General features: G+C 41.1%; 1 protein-coding gene across 1 annotated transcript in view; it reads right to left on the bottom strand.

The window, feature by feature from the left end:
* Positions 1 to 21,205, bottom strand: part of SETD7 (SET domain containing 7, histone lysine methyltransferase) — a 48,803-nt gene that overhangs the window by 13,859 nt on the left and 13,739 nt on the right. The window contains exons 4-7 of the mRNA XM_036852359.1: positions 14,082 to 14,283; positions 10,185 to 10,374; positions 3,736 to 3,817; positions 1,348 to 1,465 (exon numbers count right to left, since the gene is read on the bottom strand). Coding sequence (XP_036708254.1) covers positions 1,348 to 1,465; positions 3,736 to 3,817; positions 10,185 to 10,374; positions 14,082 to 14,283 — 592 coding nt within the window. The remainder of the gene's footprint in view (positions 1 to 1,347; positions 1,466 to 3,735; positions 3,818 to 10,184; positions 10,375 to 14,081; positions 14,284 to 21,205) is intronic.

Consider the following 21,205-nt stretch of genomic DNA (forward strand, 5'->3'; position numbering starts at 1 on the left):
ATCTTTGTCTGGGCAGCTGCTTTGAATGTACAGTGACTTGATTATTTCTCGGCCTTTCGCTTTTTATCATTCCATAGGAACAAATGAAAAATGAAGACGTGAAGGTGGGATGTGAGTGATCGGCTTAAGTCCCACCCAACTTCACACAAGTGAGACCGGGATGGACAGAGCCCTACCTGTGCTCAAAGCATCAAGCTTTCGCCCTTAAGCAGACACTTAAGGAAGCGAGTTGTGCAGTGAAGAAACAAAAACAAAAAAACATATATGAAATCTGAGAAGTGTATCAAAGATTGTGTCTTAAAGGCAAGAGGTGACTCAACTCTTTAACTTTTAATTTAAAATTTTTTTTGGCAATAGAACCCTTCCAGGTAAGATGTAGGCTATTGTATGGCTTTTGCACAAACAGAAGTAGGGGCCCTTCCTGTAAAGCACCCCACCCAAGGTCATAAATTAATTATTGACAGAGTCCGATTGGATCTCAGTTTTTCAGATACTGGGTGTAGTCCAATACAAAGCAATTACTGTCTCCCTGATGGCACCAGCCCACTTTCTATAAAATAGCTGTGGAACGTAAAAAAAACAAAACAAAACAAAACATACTAAGGCTCAAAATAAAGAGGAAAATTGGGACTTCCCTGGCGGTCCAGTGGTTAAGACTCCACATTTCCACTGCAGGGGGCGCGGGTTCAATCCCTGGTCGGGGAACTAAGATCCCACATGCCGTGCAGTGTGGCCAAATAAATAAATAAAAATAAATTTAAAAAAAAAAGGCGAATAGACTTGATTTCACAACAATTAAAAAAAACAAAGAGGAAAATATCTGCTATAGACTGAATGTTAATGTCCCCCCTCCAAACATATGTTGAAATCTCATCCCCAATGTCAGGGTATCCGGAGTTGGGGTCTTTGGGAGGTGTTTAGGTCATGACAGCAGGCAGAGCCCTCATGAATGGGATTAGTGTCTTATAAAAGAGGCCCCAGAGAGCTCCCTCATCCCTCCTGCCATGTGAAGTTACAGCAAAAAGAGTGACATCTATGAACCAAGAAGCAGGCTCTCACCAGACACTGAATCTGCTGGCACCTTGATCTTGGACTTCCCAGCCTCCAGAACTGTGAGAAATCAAATTCTGTTGTTCATAAGCTACATAATCTACAGTGTCTTCGCTAAAGCAGTCTGAGGCTGGCTATAAGACAATATCCAAGCATTTTACAAAAAACCCTAGCTTTTTGTTCCTTTATATTCCTAGTGAATATTAAAGTAAAAGGACTAATGAGAAAATTAATAAGCGTGTTTGAAACAAAACACTTTAACCAATCACGCTGATTTTCCACTTCTACCCCGCTCACCTCTTGGTGTGTAATTCGGACTCCATTATAAAAAGACATAACAGTATTGGGTCCCACTGCTACCTTTGAAAACAGTCCTTCTCCAGCACTGGAAATGAGAGATTCCGCAACATAAACCCTAAACAGAAAAAAGGGGCAAATAATGATTTTTTTTTTAGTTTGATATGTCGTCCCTTACATCAACCACCAAAATATCCTTAGAGCTACGGAATCCAAAATGTCAGTTCATAATAATCCAATGAGGAAGCAAGAAACAGTGAAACCACATATTTTGGCATTAGAAACTGGAGAACTGTTACGTATTTCTCTCACTGCTCTCTAATAAAGGGATTATTAGTATATATTCACAAGGTAACTCAGTGCTTGATATAAGGTTTTTAAAAATTTGTCTGTTTTAATTAATGACAATTTCCACTGTCTTCCTTGACAAGGCAAACATTTCCCAAAGCTAATTAAAGCTATACCTAAGTTTCTCAGTGCCATATAGGAGGGAAAGACTGTTTTAATGGAGCCCCAAGATGAATCTTTTACATGAAAGAGTGATAAATAGTTCATAAAATATATCCAATAATCACTTCCCAACAAAGGAGTTTATAGCAGATCAGCTCAAGGACCAAATCTGGCTGTGTCCATTTTTGTAAATAAAGTTTTATTGGGACACAGCCACAGCTATTTGTTCAATATTATCTATGACTGCTTTTGCGTTACAAAGGCAGACGTAATAAGTAGTTGCCGTAGAGACCCACAAAGCCTAAAATACTGACCACATGGCCCTTTATAGGACAAGTTTGCCAACCACTGGTTTATAAGAAAACAGCACTCATGATTACGGAACTGGATTTAGTAAGTAAGTACATGCCCCATCCACAGGACTTCAGTTCTTCTGGCCCCTGTGATGTAATGACTCTGGTGGAACTGGTCATCTGGGATTTTTGTTACGTAGATCTTCTGCTTATTTGATGGGCTGGAAGGCTGAATTATTGCTTTCACCTCTTGACTCTCTCCCTGGGACAGAATTATACGTCCTGCTGCTTGGCCGCGTGACTGCCCTTCAGCTTGGGCTGAGGATACATCCCTGCCTGACTGACTTTGGTCTTGGCCATGTGATCTGCTTTGCGACTAGGCAGAAGTGACTGCAAAGCTAGGTCTTGGGTATTAAGAAGCATGGCAAGTTTCTGCCAGCTTCCTTGAGTTTCCATTCATCTCCACAAGAAGAAGGTGCCCCGGGGGGCTGTTGCTCCCTTAGCCTGAGTCTTGGAATGAAGGCACGTGAGACAGACTGGAACCCAACTTGAAACCTGGAGTGTAGCCTAGGCCCGTTGAGCCGAGTTGAGCCCAGTCAGAAGCGGCTGAACGTCAGCCGATCTACACAAGCAGGAGCGTAAAAGAAAATGTTTGCTTTCATAAATCACTGATAGTCTGAGGGTATTGTGATGTGGCATCATCACAATGACAGTAACAAAAAAATGACTGATGCGTACGGTTACGGTACTGTTGTGTTCTGGGGGCTACCAAGAGACCAAACCTTTCTCCCTGCAAACAGGCCAGAGCCTCGCGTCAAGAAAGAGGCCATTCATTCATGGTGACATGGTGGTGTCAGCCCCGTCAGTTAAACCAGGGAAGAGGCCTTTTCTCAGATGGGGACGGAACAGAAGCTGAATAGAAGCCACGCTTACAGAGTGAGGCCAAGAGAAAGCCAACTGCAGATGGCACTCTTACCCACAGACAGGCCAGTCGCTGGGGAATAAGAACCCCAGGCAGGGGACCAGGGAAAACCATACCGGGAATCAAGAGCTTAGAGTTTAGATAGGGTATGAAATGGAACAGGGCTTGACACTCTGGGAGGGAGCTTATAGAATCAGCAACTTGTAATTTATAAGCTGGAATGTTTTTATGCTTCTTGTGTTTTCTTTGTTTCACTCCTGTCTTCCCTTAGTGAATGAAGAAATTATCTCACATTCCAGACCCCCTCAGCTGGGCTAAGTAGAAAAGGAGGCATTAGGTCCCTGCCTCGGCTAGAGCTTTCAAGAGTGTGAAATGCTCCCTAGGGGCCAGCAGGGGCTAAGGCACAAACTGTGGCACCAGAGCCCCAAGAAAGGGGACACTTGAGCAGGGCATAGCTGGCTGCCAGGCCCAACTGCTGTCTTTGTAGAAGCTTCATTCTGGGACTGACACACAAGCTGTTCTGTGCTTTATGGGTGGAAAAACTTCCTTACAGGGACAGATTCTATATGACAATAAAAACACTCTTCCTCAGAATATATGAATATCTTTTTCTGCTCAAGAACTTGGCCTGAGCAGAGGGTCACCGAGGAGCAATAATTCCTACCACGAGGGTTATTTAATCTCACATAAACGGTGCTGTTTAAACCACATGGAAAAAATTACCTCTCTGATTCATATGGATCTGGAAGAAGAGCACTGGTAGAAATGCAAGATGAAGTTGACTTATCAAAGTGGTACACCGAACCTAAAAAGCAAACAAAAATCTCAGTACAAGGCCCAGAGTTAGGGAAGAGCATTCTCTCTATCCACAGGACCAGAAAGAGTTAAATAATGAAAAATGTTATTCAAGTTAGACCAACTAGAATGAAATTCTTCAATATAAATGGATAGTTTTTTTTAATGATAATAGGTTTTTATGATAAAGTTTACTAGAGCGGGTTAGGGAAAAAAAAAAAGTTTACTTATGCTGAGTAAATGTGCAAACAGAATCAATTTCTTAGCTTCATTCTCCATCATATTCATCATGAATCTCTTGGTGATTAAAATAACATTCATTATATTTAAGAGAATTTACGATTGTGAATAGATAAACCCCAACTCCTCATTTTGTTACCTAGTAAAAGATACACATATGGGTTTTATTTCTTTTCCTGAATATCTAAGTGGAAAAAATACGTACAGATAATCAGGAAAAAGTTAATCTAAAGAAATAATTTTTATATTACTCCTGAAATGCTTTCACTTTATTCAAGAATATAATAATGAAGATGGATACCATGTTATACAGCATAATGTACTTTCTCTCTTTCATTCTACAAATATCTGGAATTGCCTGGGTGGTCTACATCTAAGCATCAGCCACACCATTTGGTACAACTGATGTTATACCTCTAAGATCACTTATGATTGGAGAATCATAAGTATAACAAATATTGCCATAACATCAAACATTCTTATACGAGGGGATTAAAATCTGCTGTTTTGTTTGTTGAACTTTGTGATGTTGAATTGAGTTGCTAAAAGATATTTTTAGGTTATTATTGAATACAGCAATTGGATGCTTAGTAGATGGGAACGGTAACATGTGGTAATATTAGTTCTAATTAAAATATGTGATAGAGGGACTTCCTTGGTGGCGCAGTGGTTAAGAATCCGCCTGCCAATGCAGGGGACACGGGTTTGATCCCTGGTCCGGGAAGATCCCACATGCCGCGGAGCAACGAAGCCCATGCACCACAACTGCTGAGCCTGCGTGCTGCAACTACTGAAGCCCGTGCGCCTAGAGCCCGTGCTCTGCAACAAGAGAAGCCACTGCAATGAGAAGCCTGAGCACCGCAACGAAGAGTAGCCCCCGCTCGCTGCAACTAGAGAAAGCTCACGCACAGCAACGAAGACCCAACGCAGCCACAAATAAAAAAATAAAATAAAATTTAAAAAAGTTCAATGCCAAGAGAATATTGTGTAAAAAAAAAATATGTGATAGAATAAAATAGTCGCTGACTGGCTAGATAACATGCTTCCTATAGGCAGGTTTACACCAGTAATTACAGATTGCTGTGCAAGATATAAATGGAAAGTTTTTAGATTTGTTCTGGAGTTTCGTTCTCAGGTCTTAATAAACAGCCATCAGAAGTATCTCTTAAAATCCCATTTTTGCTTTTGAATTTTCTTTATTCATATGGTTTAAAAGCTGCTTGTGTAATTACAATTTTTAATCAAGAAAAAGCTTTGTCATGAAAATTTGAGATCTCTCTGGTCAGATCAGATTGGATAATAGTTTCAAATTTTTCTTGTGGTTTTCTTCATACTAGACACAGTCTATAGAATCCAACCACCCACCCTTGGCAATTGTCTCCTTCACTAAAAATAAATTCAGCCTCACCAGAATTGAGGAGAACAGACTGCTTTTGATAAAGCATTAACAAAGTCATCTTATTTCTATTAAAGTGGTTCAGAAGCCAATTAGTAATTTATTCCAGAAACGAAGTACACAACCGTCCTAGAATTAACGTTCGTTCTCTGCAAAGAATTAGCTTCAGAGAATCCTCCCAGAGCACAAGGAAGACATACGGTGTTCCACAGGCTAATAAGTAAAGAAACAAGTTTTGGAACTGGAGGGCTTAATCCAGCAAAGTCAATTATTTTAGGTACTAAAGCATCACAAATTATTCCATTAAGCAATTCCTAAGTGGTTACCAATGGCTACCAGGTCCTCTTTCTGTTTCCTTTTTTTATACAATCAAAACCCAAATTAAGGGGCTTCCATGGTGGCACAGTGGTTAAGAATCCACCTGTCAATGCAAGGGACACGGGTTCGAGCCCTGGTCCGGGAAGATCCCACATGCCACGGAGCAACTAAGCCCATGTGCCACAACTACTGAGCCTGCGCTCTAGGGCCCGCGAGCCACAACTACTGAGCCTGAGTGCCACAACTACTGAAGCCCACGCGCCTGGAGCCCCTCCTCCGCAACAAGAGAAGCCACCGCGATGAGAAGCCCCCGCACCGCAACAAAGAGTAGCCCCCGCTCACCGCAACTAGAGAAAGCCCATGTGCAGCAACGAAGACCCAACGCAGCCAAAACTAAAATAAATAAGTAAAATAAAACCCAAATTAATGTCTCAAACTAAAAGTCAGAAAACAATCCAGATCAGTCGGTGTCTAACCAGGAAACAGACCATTTGAGTATTTCAGAGAGAGAGAATTTAATACAGGGAATTGGTTACACAGAGGATGGAAGAGATGGGAAGCCAAACAGGGCAGTGAAGAGCCCAGAAACTGGCAAGAGCAGGAGGCCAAGACCCTGAGCCACAAGGACAGAGGCAGAGGCATTCCTGGAGCTCTAGCGCTGCGGGAGTCCAGGGAAGCTGGACCCGTGGGGGACCGTCCTGCTGGGAAGTGGAATCAGGAGACAGGCCACTGCTGGGGACTCTGCTGGACACAGAGAGGGCTTCTCCCTGCTCCTGTCCCTCTCCGTGTCCCCAGCCTGTGGCCAAACCCAGACAGAAGCCAGAGGCACAAGAGCCTGGGAAATGCAGCCTGCAAGGGGCAGAAGGCCCCTGCAGTAAAGCAGGGCAGGGAAAGGTTGAGGAATGCATCTGGACCAGCACACAACCCATTAAAGGAAGTTAGTTCAAAAAAAGAAGAAAAAAACCACTTTCAAACCAAACGTTTCTGTGGAATACACATTCTATTGTGCAGAAATTCTCCTGTGAATTCCCATCTCCCTTCCTTAGACTCATACTTTCCTCACAAATGTACTAAGTGCCAACCACACGTAAAGCACTGTGTTAGGGGCTGTGCAGATACAAGTGGGAGTCACATCTCCTCCTGCCCTCAAGGAGCTGATGCATCTTCTTCAACGCATACCGTCCCTCCCTCTACTCCCTTAGACAGGCCTGTGCTCCAGGCAAACGGAAGGCACCCTTTCCTTTTCCTCCTTTCCCCTATCGTTGGTACTATGACCTGTGACTAGAATTCATCCATTCACTTGACAAACGTTACTTCTAAGAGGTAAGCCAAGCTGTAAAGATGGAATAGGCAGGGACTTCCCTGGCGGTCTAGCGGCTGGGACTCCTCACTTTCACTGCTAGGGCCCAGGTTCAATCCCTGGTCGGGGAACTAAGATCCCACAAGCTACGCAGCCAAAAAAATAAAAACTAATAAGGACCTACTGTATAGCACAGGGAACTCTACTCAGTCCTCTGTAATGGCCTATATGGGAAAAGAATCTAAAAAAGAGTAGATATATGTATATGTATAACTGATTCACTTTGCTGTACACCTGAAACTAACACATTGTAAATCAACTGTACTCCAATAAAAATTTTTTTAAAAATCAAATTTAAAAAAATGGGAATTCTGATTTAATAGTCCCAAAGTGGGCCTGACAGCCTGCATTTCTAAGAAACATCCAGGTGATGCTGATAATTGCATTAAAAAAAAAAAAAGAAGGACTAGACATTAGCCAGGGAATGGAATTCCTACGTAATGAGACAAAGAGATGAGAAGAAAAGAAATTCCAGGCAGAGGCACAAGGAGAAACTCAGCAAGAAGTAAGTGGAGACACAGAAGCAGTTTGTGGATCCAAAAGCACAGAGAAAAAGGAGGAGAAGGCAGTTGTAGGAGGATTTTAGGTGAGATACTCGATTTCTGTTTCCCTCTTCCCCTCCCTCAACCACTGGACCAGAGGCCACATGACCCGAAAGCCCTCATCTGGCAGCCAGTCAGTGGTTCAATCGCTGCAACTGGAAGAGGAAGGAGAGAGAAACAAAAGCAGAACGCAGAGTAAAGACTGTGCCTGGTTCCTCCCAGTCACCCAGAGCAGCTATGGTTCCTGACCCTTTTGAGACCCAAATTGTTCAACCTACCCTTAAAAGAACTGAGGCCTGCTGGAATCTCGCCAATAAATCCACCCCCCTCCTTTTTTTGGCCTTAAGTTACTTTGAAGAGGGTGTTTGTTATTTGCAACCAGGAGTTCTAAGAAAAATCATCATTCCCCTGAGAAGGATCACTCTCACTTCCCAAAATGTGTTTCCTACTTATACTAAGAAGAATGTAATAACCACAGTAACTTTCTTGATGGGGGCTTTATGGTAGGTGCCACTATCTGTATTTTATAATGAAAAAACGGGTTCTGAAAGGATAACTAACCTGCCCAAAACCATACTACAGTAAATGCTGGCACTGAGACTCAAACGAGGTGACTCTTAAATCCAAGACTCTTGCCACTAAAAATGCTGCCACTTCCAAATGCTGCCACTTTTAAAATCTGCATCACCAAGTCCAAGCTGGAGTCTCCTCACTTCTAAACATTATAACACTGGAGTCTCCTAGCTGGAGACTGGAGTCTCCTAGCTGGAGTCTCCTCACTTCTAAACATTATAACACTGTCTCCTTTTGGAAGGGATGTGAAGAGTGCAGATATTAGAGTTTGAAGTTCAAAGATTACTGTTACACTTAAAAAAACCCTTCATTTTGGAATGATTTTAAATTTACAGAAAAGTTGCAAACATAGTACAGAGAGTTCCCAATGCCCCTCACTGCTTCTCCTAATGTTAATTTCTTGTGTTACATGGTACATTTGTCCAAATTAAGAAACCAACATAGCTGCGTTAGTATTGACTGAACTCCAGACTTTATTCAGATTTCACGAGTTTTTCCACGAATGTCCTTTTTCTGTTCCAGGATCCAATCCAGAATCCCATATTGCATTTAAAATGCCTCAATTTTTAACTTAAAAAAACAAAACCAGAGACATTTATAACAACCCAAGTTGGACCTAAATGTAAAGTGCTAGGCTTCCTATTTTTGGACCACCACCCTTTGGAGAATCTCCTTCCAATCCAAACAGCTAAATATTATTTAGACCTATCAATGCCTAGACATATTATCTTTTCTTTTTTAAAAAAAATATTTATTTATTTATTTGGCTGCGCCAGGTCTTAGTTGCAGCATGCAGGATCTTTAGTTGAGGCACTCAGGATCTTTAGCTGCGGCATGTGGGATCTAGTTCCCGGACCAGGGATTGAACCCAGGCCCCCTGCATTGACAGTGTGGAGTCTTAACCACTAGACCACCGGGGAAGTTCCTGTATTATCTTTTCTACTTTATTCTCCTTATACCTTAACTTGGATTGGAAATACATATACGCATATTTCAAGGAATCAGACCGATTTAGCTTTCTTAATATTGTGCCACTGAAAATACAAAATCTTGATCTTTTTCTTTGTATATGTTCCAGATTTTCTACAAGAAATAACTTTATACTCAGAAAAAAAGTTTGGTGTGCCATCCTGTACTTCTAAAAGGAAATAGGATTTTCTCTATCATTGATTCCAATAGGCTCATTCATGTATGGAATATGTCCTCCAAGAAGATGCTAGACTTTGAAGAGGGCCCGGGTGCCAATGTGCATTTATTGTTCCAAGTCAGAGCTCAGGCTGAATCAGCATTACAATCTGTACCAACTTGGAGATCTACCTCATTTGATTCTTTATCAGTTAAATCATTAAACTGTAAGTTTTTTTCCCTGAGATATAATATTTAAAACTGATTAAATTACTGCTGTCATTTCTTCACTCCTTCTGTGCGTTAGAATTATACAGCTATGCCCTCGTCAGATGACTTTTTAGCATCTGCCACTACAGTGCCCGGTGTATCTTACCCTGTCTCACTGATGTCCGCCTTGGCCATGTGACTTGCTTTGACCAATGAAAAGTGGGTGAAAGGGACTTCGTGTCAGTTCCAAGCTGAGGCTTTAAGAGGCATCGTAGGTGTCTGCTCATGCTCTGGCTTCCTGTGACCACCTGAGAAAACTGGCCCAGGCCACCACCACTGTCCCTTTAGATTGGGCCCAGAATTAAGACATAGAACAGACTCAGAGCTGACTAGAAGCCTCAGGTCCAGCCTGGTCTGGCCACGCCCCCCCTGGACCAGTTGAGTACAGCTGCTTAGCAGACCTGTGTTTGCTGTTGTGAACCACTGAGCTGCTGAGGTACCTGTTATGCGGCCAAGCTAATACACCAGGACTAGACAAAGAAATTAACGTCTCTTAAGCCGCAACAACCCGTTTTGGAATTAGAGCAACCCGTCTGAAGCAGATTCAACTTACTTCCAGGCATCAGTTCAAAGTGAGGCCTTCCTTCTTCGGTGGACAGAAGAGTAGCCAGTTTCCCTTCTATCATCTCTCCATCAATGAATTTTCCATACAGGGCAGTCCTCTCATCAGGGTACACATACGCTATCTTCTCTCCAGTCATCTCCCCATCTTCATTTACTTCTCCTACAAGGCTGCCTCCATCCTGATGGGAGAAACCCAAAACCAGAAAATATTATATATAGTATTTATCTATATGACATGAGTTCAAGACATTTCTCTTGTGCACGGCCATTGTTAACAGCACTAATACGGTCATAACAGTTTCAGAACTCAGAGCTTTTCACCTGAGCATGAAAAGCAGGATGCATCTCCCCCCTCCCCATCCAGTCCCCTATAAGTTATATGCACAGGGGGCATATAGCCTGATTTAGAGAGTCAAAGACGGAGTTGTACTTTATAATCCTTGGACAAGCTACTGATACTCTAACTTGGTTTGTTATCTAAGAAACAAACATGTTGTACTTGTGATGTAAGTTACAATCATCCAAAGGAAATGTAACTAAGGATTACTTTGGGCCAATATCAAATGTGATGAGGATCTGTAGCAGAACAGTCTTACTATTCCTATGATGTCACTTCTCAAATATTGAATTCTGGATTTCTGGTCTATTAAGAAAATCTTTAGTTCAAAGGTACTTAAGAATTAGTTCAGTATACATGAGTAATGAGAGTTATCTGCACTTTCTAAGGGATAAACAAAAGGACTTCTGGACACTGCCTTTCTGAGAATTCTATACCATCATTTTTTTTTTGGAGTTAGAAGGGAAAGTGAAAAAAGATCAACTAAATTCTACTCCCTTCCCCATCACTTCTTTCCTCCCACTCGTATTTACTTCTCCCTTCTCCCTCCTTCCAGGAGAGGAGTCAGCTGTGCTTCTTCTTTAACTGTCATTTGCTTCATTCCAAAGGGTCATTAAATGCTTTAGGGCAGAGGCTATCGGAGAATTCTGTACCCTGGTACCAGCGCTAGGGATACAGTAGGTGATATAAATATTTTTAAAACTGAATTGGGATACTAAAACCAATAAATAATTTTTAAAAATCTAATCTAGGGTGCAAGAGATGTTTCCCTTTTTTTTTTTTTCCCCATCCAGAAGGTCCTTATGGTATAACTGAAAATCTAAGACCTTTGTGGGTTTGACACAAGACTAGTAAGCCCATGACATCTTCTAAAAGCTTGGCTATTCCCCCAACTGAAAGGTTCTAGAAGCAGCTACTCAAAGTCAGTGACATGGGACGACTTTTAAGTGATTCCAAATGCTGTTTACAGAGAGACAGCAGGAAGAAATACCACCAGGTACAGGATTTCTACAGTTCATCGTACTCCAATTGCTCTTTGGAGAAAAAAGGTTATCAATTAAAAAACGAATCACAGCACTTCCATAGAAAGAAAAATACTTGGAAGCATTTTTCACGGATAGAAAGTGCATTAGGGACGTATTATTGCCCTTTCTCCTCCCCGAGTTAATTCTTAATAACCCAGCCTGAACGGGGATGATACTTTTTGCAAGATCTGCCTTCAGGCTTTCAGTGACTGAGCTGAATGGTGTTAGAGTATTTATGCTTCTTATATGCCGTAACTAATGTAAGCCATCAACATGACCATTTCTTCAGAACAGGATTCTGTCCTTCTAGGATCTCACGTTTTTCTTCCCCCTTATGTGCTTTTAAACTTCCAGTTCTGGGGGCAAATGATTTTATTTGTCTAGAATGATAAAGCAGAGATTCTTCTTTTTTTTCCAAAAGGAGTTATGAGTTTTTAATTAAAAACTTTCCATCACTGTTTCAAGGTCAAATTTTGAAAGAAATAAACTGTCCTTAGAGTGAGCTTACAAATCCTGTAGGAAGGATCATTATTTTTGCCTCCCCTTGTTCCTGCTTTGACTTCATGTCACAAACACTTCCTTGTTGGCTGTGTCAGGGGTGCTGGGGAAGAAACTGCTCCTTTTTCTCCTCTGCTCAGTGGCTCCCCCTCATGGGAGGAGAAATCGTTCACTTGATTAGTGAGAAGGCAGGATCTGACACCCACTGACACCCAACTCTACTGGGTAGGGGTTAACAGCATAAAGCCGCTGCTCTCATGTGCTCTGCATTTTCGCTCACCTGTCCTGGGAACTGGCGGTGCCCACAGGCTGCACCTTCTCCCCTCTCATTCCTCTCCTCTCCTTGGGGAAGCTCCCCCAGGCAGCCCTACTCCCCAAGGGAAACCTGCAGCTTTCTAGCTGCTCTGTGGGCAGCTGGCCCATCCGTTTAGTTCAGAGGGGCAAGAGTAGAAGCCCACGCCACGTCTCCAGTCCAACTCCGCCATAATGAAACCAACATCCTGATCCCTGACACCTATGTCTATTTCTTAATTGATTCCCAATCCAGAGAGCAGAGCAGTGGGGTGTGATTACCAGCCTCCCCCAGCCCCGACCCCAAATGCCAACAGATACTATATACAAAGTGCTATCAACCAAGTTGATTTTTAAAGCTTGTAACTCCCTAGTGCTTCTTCCTTCCTAAGGCAGAGTCTTCTCTTGGTGCTTTAAAAGACAGTGATTAAGGCTGAAGGCTAAAATGCAGCTGCACATTTTAGGTTTCAAAATGCAGCTAAACGGAGCCAATAGGATCCATTCACCTTAGTTCATCGTTGATCCCTAGGGACTTAAATTGATCATAACAAGTAAAATGACAGGTAGTGTGAGAATCTGGTAATCCATTACGTCTTTCCTAGACCCACCCTCATGAGGAATTCCACTTTCCCAGACTTCAAGATTCACTGTCATATCGGCAGCTCCCCAGCACTGGGCAGCAGGAAGCTTATCCTGCCTACTGATGAAGCAACAAAAGTTTCAGGCTTCCTAACTGCTAAGTACCTCCATCTCTTCTCCCTCTGTAACTGAAAGGACTTGTGAGCTATTGCAGATCCCACCAAGAGAATGTGTAAATGCTTTAGTAATTATTTTTAAAAATGTTTTACAATATTTTTTCTTATGCCTAGAGTATAACTTATTTTTTAGGAACAATAACGTGTAAATAGATTTAGCTGGGACTACTTTTCTTGTTATACATGTTTTTATTAATACTTTTAAATCATAAGAGGATATGGTTAAGAATAAGGAAAAAAAACATATTTTGACTTAAGCTCTGGACAAAATAAAATATTAGGTAAAATATTTCCTCAGGTTTATTTTCTGAAACATTTTCTGGAAATTCACTACAAACAGATGGGGTATTTGAAATGCAAACAAAAATTACAGCATTAATTTCCAGCCATGGGTTTTGCCACATTTTTTTGCTCTAGTCAGCTCCAGAAAGATCATAAAATGTTATCAAATACTCAAAGGCAAGTTAATTTTAATCACCTTGATTTAAGCGAGATAAACCAGAAAGCAGGGAGTAGGATTGTAAAATCAAGTAACAATAGTGTAGTAAGTCCAAAAAGATGGGAAATTGCTGGATTAGTTCTTACATATGAGAAAGAATAACATTAATTGCAACAATGAGGCATTCCACCATCTCTTTCTATATCCCAAAGGGATATTTTTAAAAAGCAATATATTTTTGTCTTTATTAGTGGTACAATCAAACCAGTCTGTCCCAGTTTGCTTTCATCATGACTAATCATTCCTTTCCAAAGCCACCCTGAGGAGGAATTCATAGTAGATCAGAGGACAACAATCTAAGTCAATAGTGAAACAGTGAGAGGATATCCCCCTAAGCTGTTGGCTTCAGCTACTGACTCTCAAGTTTCACAGCCTCACATTTTCTAAGATAGAGAATACATTTTGTCATTCATTGGGAAGACTCGAAGCATTGTCTTAAAACTTGTTACTTTCCAGCAAAACGAACAGTCGTGAGGCTTACTGGGTAATATATCCAGCACACTCCATGACGAATGTTATCTTTATATTGTCCCTTGAAGATCAGTCTTCCGTCTGTGTCGTACTCCTGGGCGGGTCCATTCAGCTCTCCGTCTACATATGTGCCCTGGAGAACTCCTCCATCCTCATAAGTGTAAACTCCCTGGCCCTGTAGGGCGTCATCCACATAATATCCCTCCAGGGTGCTGTGAGAGAAGGGAGAACAAAAGAGAAGAGTGACTCAACTCTCTTAAAAGAAAGGATCACATCACGCCCAGCTCTGTTCCAATGCTGGCCTGTATTCAGTGCATCCTCCTGAATTCTCCGAGACTGCTAGGAAAAATACTCCCAAGATATGGGTAGGATTAGAAACAGAGAGGGAGATTTAATTCCTAATCTCCTGGTTCCTATTAATCCAATTTCTCTACTGGAGGAAATACAGAAGAAAGAAGCCACAGGTGGAAAAGAACAAGCCTCATCTAAGTATGTTTCCAAGGCTAGATGCCACCCAACACCGGGCAATAGAAATTCTGGTGTTACCCTTTCCACACATAAACCACTCATGTTTAATTTCCCTCAAGAGTGGTCCAGAATTCACTGGGAGTTCTCAAGGGTCTTTCAGATGGCTTGTATACAGTGGTCTCTAATAATACAAATGTGGTTTGGAACGTGTAGATGTCTGCCTATCTGTCTTAAGCCATTAATGCATTATTTATCAGTGACAACCGTAACTGGTATCCAATCAAAAGTATCCCCATCCATCTCTTTGGAAGATATATGGGGATTTACTTGTGTGTGCGTGTGATCATGGGAAATAGGGGCAAGTAAGGAAGATGGCCCGCTAAACCTTGCTGATATCGTTAGCAGCCTGATAAAGTTTGAGACCCATCGTCCTAGAACAGAAGAAAGCTCACAAGGGTGCTCATGGTGATTTTACAAGAACCTTTTTCTCTCCTCATAAAACACTTTTGGAATTTCAATACATGTTTTCAGTGTCAGCCTCGCAAAGGCCGTTATGCAATGAAACTAACTTTATCCAAAAATTCCCTTCATGAACTGAAATCTGGAATGAAGGGAAAGACTAGCTCAAATTATTTTTTACAATTAAAAAGTAAGATGTTTAGCAACAAAGACAGTTTGATTATTTTAACATGTGCAGAATAACACTCATTCATTAATTCAACTAACAGACATTTACAGGGTGCCTTCAAGTAGTGGCGTCGTGTGAGGCTCTAGAAAGCACGATGAACAAGACAAACACAAAACCAGGAGACAGGTACTGGGGACAGGTGGGACCCAAAGGGGTCCATGGGGACAGAGATGGCTGCACCTGAGTCTGCCTGGAAAAGTGTTGTCTTACTCTAATGAATGACAGAATGATCTGTAATTATTAAATGAAAAGCACAGTCTAAATAACGATAGCCTCTGATTACATTGTAATTATACTATTTGTAGTCTCCCAAGGAGATAAATCGTTCTCTTTCAGTTTTGTTTGTACTATCAATGATAAACAGGCCTAGTAAATTCATGAAGAGAAAAAGGTGCACTTTAGCACAGCCCTTGCATCAATAATCAAAATTCTGTGTCAGTGAGGTCGGAATTAAGGGGATTCGACTGTCATTAGACTCCTGCCATGAAAAAAAAGAACCTTGGTGAAGGATTACGAATCAACTGACACAATGATGCAACAGACAGGGCAAAAAACTATTTAATCATCTATCTTCAGTTTGGGGATTGCCAGATAAAACAGAATATGCTCAGTTAAGTTTGAATTTCAGATAAACAACATATAATTTTTGAGCATAAGTATGTCCCAAATATTGAACTGGATACAGTTTTTTACTAAAATATTTTTCGTTGCTTATCTGAGCCATTTTAACTGGGTGCCCTGGATTTTTATTTGCTAAACCTGGTGACCCTATTGACTTTGAATTCTCAGCAGCATTCAAAATGTTACTGTGTATGTTTGGGCAGAATTATCCCCTGACAGACTAGTCTGCCAATGTTTTTTAGGTTTATGATGAAATCTACAAGGCATGGGTCTCACTCGGTTAACTAGTCATGTGGGTTTGCACATATTTCCCCCGGGTCATGTCCAGTAGCTTGTCCCACCCCTCCCTCACAGCAGAACCTACCCTTATTAGTATCATAATCCTAAGAACAAACTGCTCTTTCCCTTAGCTCAAGGAACATAAGATTCCCAAATGCAAATTCTTAGGTATTGGAGAGCAAAACTTAACTGCATTGTTTTCCAGCCCCTGCCTGAGGAAACAGCTTAGCTTCCTTGGTACATTTTTTTGGTAGCTTGGTTGGAATCTGATAACAAAAAGGGGGCATGTTATCACATGAACTGGGGTCTCCAGGGCAATAAAAAATGATAAGGCTTTGAAATCCTTTTATTTCAAAGGAAATAAAAGCTTCTTAGTCTGGTGTTAAAGGCACCACCTTTCTTTCTAACTTTTTCCTCCAGAGGAGGTTGGCAAACCATGGCCGGCTGCCTGCTTTTGTAAATACAGTTTTACTGGAACACAGCCATGAACATTCCTTTCCGTATCCTCTGTGGCTGCTTTCATATGACAACAGCAGAGTTGAATAGTTGCAACAGAGGCCGAATGTGGCCCAAGAAGCCTAAACTATTTACTACCTCACCCCAGGCAGAAAAAGTTTGCCGACTCCCGCTCTAGAATCCTCTGCTCACGTTAGTTTATTCACTGGCCCCAAGCACACATCTATGTATCTTAGCTCCTATACTACGTTTTCCCTGCCACTTCCCTTAAAACATATGTAACCAAACTTTTACAATCCCTGAGGACACATTCAGGAAAAAAAAGTTACGGGTCACATTTCCCGTTTTTGAAATTCAAAACAAAAATGACTTTGGGAAAAGAATGAATATTCTCCAACCCCTGGTCTTTTTCTATTTCAGAAAGAAATCGACTATGAGAAAATGGTGCTATTTTGTAGCAACTCCATCATTAATATCTGGTCATATCTGGGAAGTAGCTCTGGAGGAGTAACTTTCTAATCTTTCTTGCTGAAGCTGGATTGGGAGCTATGCTGTGGAGGAAGGTGTGCTCGTCACTCACCTCCCCAGAGCCTGCCCATCCCCCACATGGAGCCCTACTTCCCACAGAGTCTACCTTGACCTCTGCAACCACAGTCACTGAAGCCTAGTCATGGACTAGTACAGGCTTTGCCGCGTCTTTATCCATGATCAGCTTACGGGTCCTATTTCTCTAAATAGATTGTAAGCCCTTTACAGGAACAAATTAGGCATTATGTATTCCTCCCTAACATATAAACACAGCCTATCTTCCAGTGATATTTCCTAAATGAAACAGTGGAACTGGGATAATCTTGCTTTGAGAAGAGAAAATTGAGAAGGAACATAAGGATGTTAAGAGTATTTCTTAACATCCTCAAGTGCAGGGAGGATTCTTTATATGAAGTGTGTGTGCATACAGTCTGCAAGTTAGGAAAGTTTCTTAAACGCTATGCTTTATTTCTCCATTTGTAAACTGCAGCTACTAATAGGGTTATTAGAAAGTACATGGGTTAATACATATGAAGTGCTTAGATGATGATCTGGGACATAATGATTGCTCGAATAAATAACGGCTATTATTATTAAGCATGCACTGTCATGTACATGATGGTGAGCTTTCTACTGAGAAGCTTGGCTTAAAACAGCAGCATCAGGGACACAGTTACAAGACACTGGAATAGACAGTCAAAGAAACTGACAACACTGCTCTAAATCTACTTTAAAAAAAAAAAACAAGTAAGGCCTTCCGTGGTGGCGCAGTTGTTAAGAATCCGCCTGCCAATGCAGGGGACACGGGTTCGAGCCCTGGCCCGGGAAGATCCCACATGCCGCAGAGCAACTAAGCCCGTGCACCACGACTACTGAGCCTGCACGCTAGAGCCCACGAGCCACAACTACTGAGCCCTTGTGCCACAACTACTGAAGCCCACGCGCCAAAGCCCGTGCTCCACAACAAGAGAAGCTATGCCAATGAGAAGCCCACGCACCGCAATGAACAGTAGCCCCTGCTCGCCGCAACTAGAGAAAGCCTGCACGCAGCAACAAAGACCCAATGTAGCCAAAAATAAATAAATTATATATATATATATATTACTTTAAAAAAAAAACACACAAGTAAGAAAGATCCCTCTCTGTCTGAGGGAAGGATGGAATAAATGCTTCTTTAAGTGAAAAAAGTAATATGTATTCATTGTAAAATGAACAAACAAACAAATCAAACACTACAAAGATGTAGAAACTCCCCCAGTACTCTTACCCAATTTGGCATTTACCATTTAAGACTTTTTTCCATTTATATATTAAGCATTTTCCCACCTGTGTGGTGGTTTTTTTTTTTTAACAAAAATGGGATCATACCATACACAATGTTCTTGACTTGTATTTTCTTAAAATTTCTTTCAACATCTTGGCAGATTTTTTAGTATGTTAAGAAGCTGCAAAAATGGTTTGATTTTTCTGGTACCAGCATCTGAATCAAATAACTCGAAAACATGGAGAAAATTTAAAAATCAATTTTAATTAGATTTCTTTCTTTCCATATACACAGACCATTTTCATCTGTTTTATCAAAGCTCTTGTACTTAAATTTCCAGTATTAAATTAAATGAGAAAATCTAACTTACAAAGAAATGAAAATTTTTTATAATTGTTTACCTAGACTGATACAGCTGCAATCTATTCAACTATTTTCATTTTAAAATTCTCTTTAATATCTGAATACACAAAAGTGTTCTTAGGAGACTAAACAGCTTTGGCTTTTCCTTCATATTTTGGACTCTAGAAGGTTTGGGGCTTTCCAGCTCCTGAGGCATAAACTCTGTTCCCTCCCCCACTGTGTTCCCTTTCTTTTGTCTGGTATAGAATCAAGAGGGAAATTTTAAATGAATGATAATTTTACTTTAAATTCCTGTCTCTAACCAAATTAAATTGTGACCCTTAGTATTAAAACATTGTCTTGAGAACTAGTTATATGACAATATATATTATCTGTTTTTTAAATTGAGACATTACTGACATATAACATTATACTACATATTATCTCTTAAAATCTTGAAAACTAAGTAAAGAAGAACATCAATAACAAACCCAAATCATCTGCTGGGGCTATATGCAACGAGAAACTTCAACTTCTTCCAAGATGTGACAAGCAAACTGAATGGAGCTCTGTAATGCTTCCATGTAATCCAGTGCACTACCTTCAAAGTTTCTTATCCTTTAATAGAAGATCTATGAGTCGGTAGGTTCTGATTGTTATAAAGGCTCAAGATAACAGTAAAATATTTGAAGAGCAATTAGTGAAATTTAGTTTTGTTCTCTAAAAATAAACCCTGAGAAAACCCTGCTGGCCATTGTTATCAACGGATAATAACAGTAACAGCAGTAATAAAATATAATAGTAATAATGATAACAGTAATAATCCATCCTTGATCTTGAGGACATTATGCTAAGTGAAATGTCAGACAAAGACAAATACTGTATGTCCCCACTAATATGTGGAATCTAAAAAAGCCTAACTCATAGAAAGAGAGTAGATCAGTGGTTGCCAGGGGCTGGAGGATGGGGAAATGGGGAGATGTTGGTCAAAGGGTACAAACTTCCAGTTCAACTTGGCTTGAATCTCAGCTCCAGCTCTTACCAACGAGGTCACCTGGGACAAGTTATTTCATCTCTCTATGCCTTAGTTTCTTCATAAGTACAACAAAAAAGGATTATAAAATCTACCTCACAGATTGTTGTGAAGGCTACATGTCCAGTGTTTGAGCAGATGGTAGGTGTTCAAAGTTATCCATCTCATTCCCTCTCCCTTTCTAATACATCACAAAAATCTTTGCCTCGATCAGAACTGTTCCTTAGAATACAGATGAATGTATTTGTTGAGCCTGGTTCCAACAAAAGCGATACAGAAGGGACTTTTGCCTTGTGTGGGAGGTTGGGATACATGAGTTCCAGCTCCAATTTCTCTAAATGTGACCAAGCACTTTCTAAAAACCAAACAAAAGAACTCCTGCATGGACCTGTCACCTGGAAAACATCAGCCTTCTCAGTGGCTCATCAGATGGGCAGCTTCTCTTAGGTTACCTGGTCAACGATCAACTACAAGGAGCCCACTTAGCTGGATTCATTAGTGGAGCAAATCAACATCAGAAGATGACTTGGGCAGAGAAGGATGAAGTCATGGAGTAGCAAATAATATCTTGAAATCTAATTGGCATGTCAGGAGGAAGCAATAATGTAAAAAAAAAAAAAACCTGAATGAATTCACTTATCTCTATCTCATAATCAGGCTAAAAACCACGTGATGCCCTAATATCTCACAGCCCAAAGCCAATCTGCATTGAAATACCTCTTTCTTGTTACCATTCTAAGATTTCGAGAAGTCCTGCTAAATTGTCTTTACATCCACAAATCTTGTCTGAGATGAGAACAATTCAGGAAGAAAATACATTAACATGAACATCCAGAATCTGGGATTAGTATAAAAAGTAGAGATGTGTAAATCAAAGTATTCTGCATACTAAACATTTTGTAATACCCCACAGGACTCCAGCAAATCACTGGTGCCACAGGACTCCAGGAACCACACCGACAAAGCCTCAAGATTCCTTTCTCCTCGCTGCATAAATGCCTTTATCTCAGGACCAGAGCAGATGTTAGGAAGTCCCATTACCTAACCTTAGGACAATCTTCTTCTTTCCTTTAAAAAGGGGGGGGGGGGGCTTCCCGGGTGGCGCAGCGGTTAAGAATCCACCTGCCAATGCAGGGGACACGGGTTCGAGCCCTAGTCCAGGAAGATCCCACATGTCGCGGAGCAACTAAGCCCGTGAGCCACAACTACTGAAGCCCGTGCTCCGCAGCAAGAGGAGCCACCGCAATGAGAAGCCCGTGCACCGCAACAAAGAGTAGCCCCCGCTCGCCACAACTAGTGTAAGCCTGCGCGCAGCAACGCAGCCAAAAATAAATAAATAAATAAATAAATTTATAAAAAACAAACAAAAAATAGATCTCAAAACTAGCGAACATTCTGAAGCTTCTGAAGCTGACACAGTAGTAAAAAGGTAAAAATGTACATTTTGGCTATTTA

Source organism: Balaenoptera musculus, chromosome 5 (assembly GCF_009873245.2).
Source record: "Balaenoptera musculus isolate JJ_BM4_2016_0621 chromosome 5, mBalMus1.pri.v3, whole genome shotgun sequence".
NCBI classification, from domain to species: domain Eukaryota; kingdom Metazoa; phylum Chordata; class Mammalia; order Artiodactyla; family Balaenopteridae; genus Balaenoptera; species Balaenoptera musculus.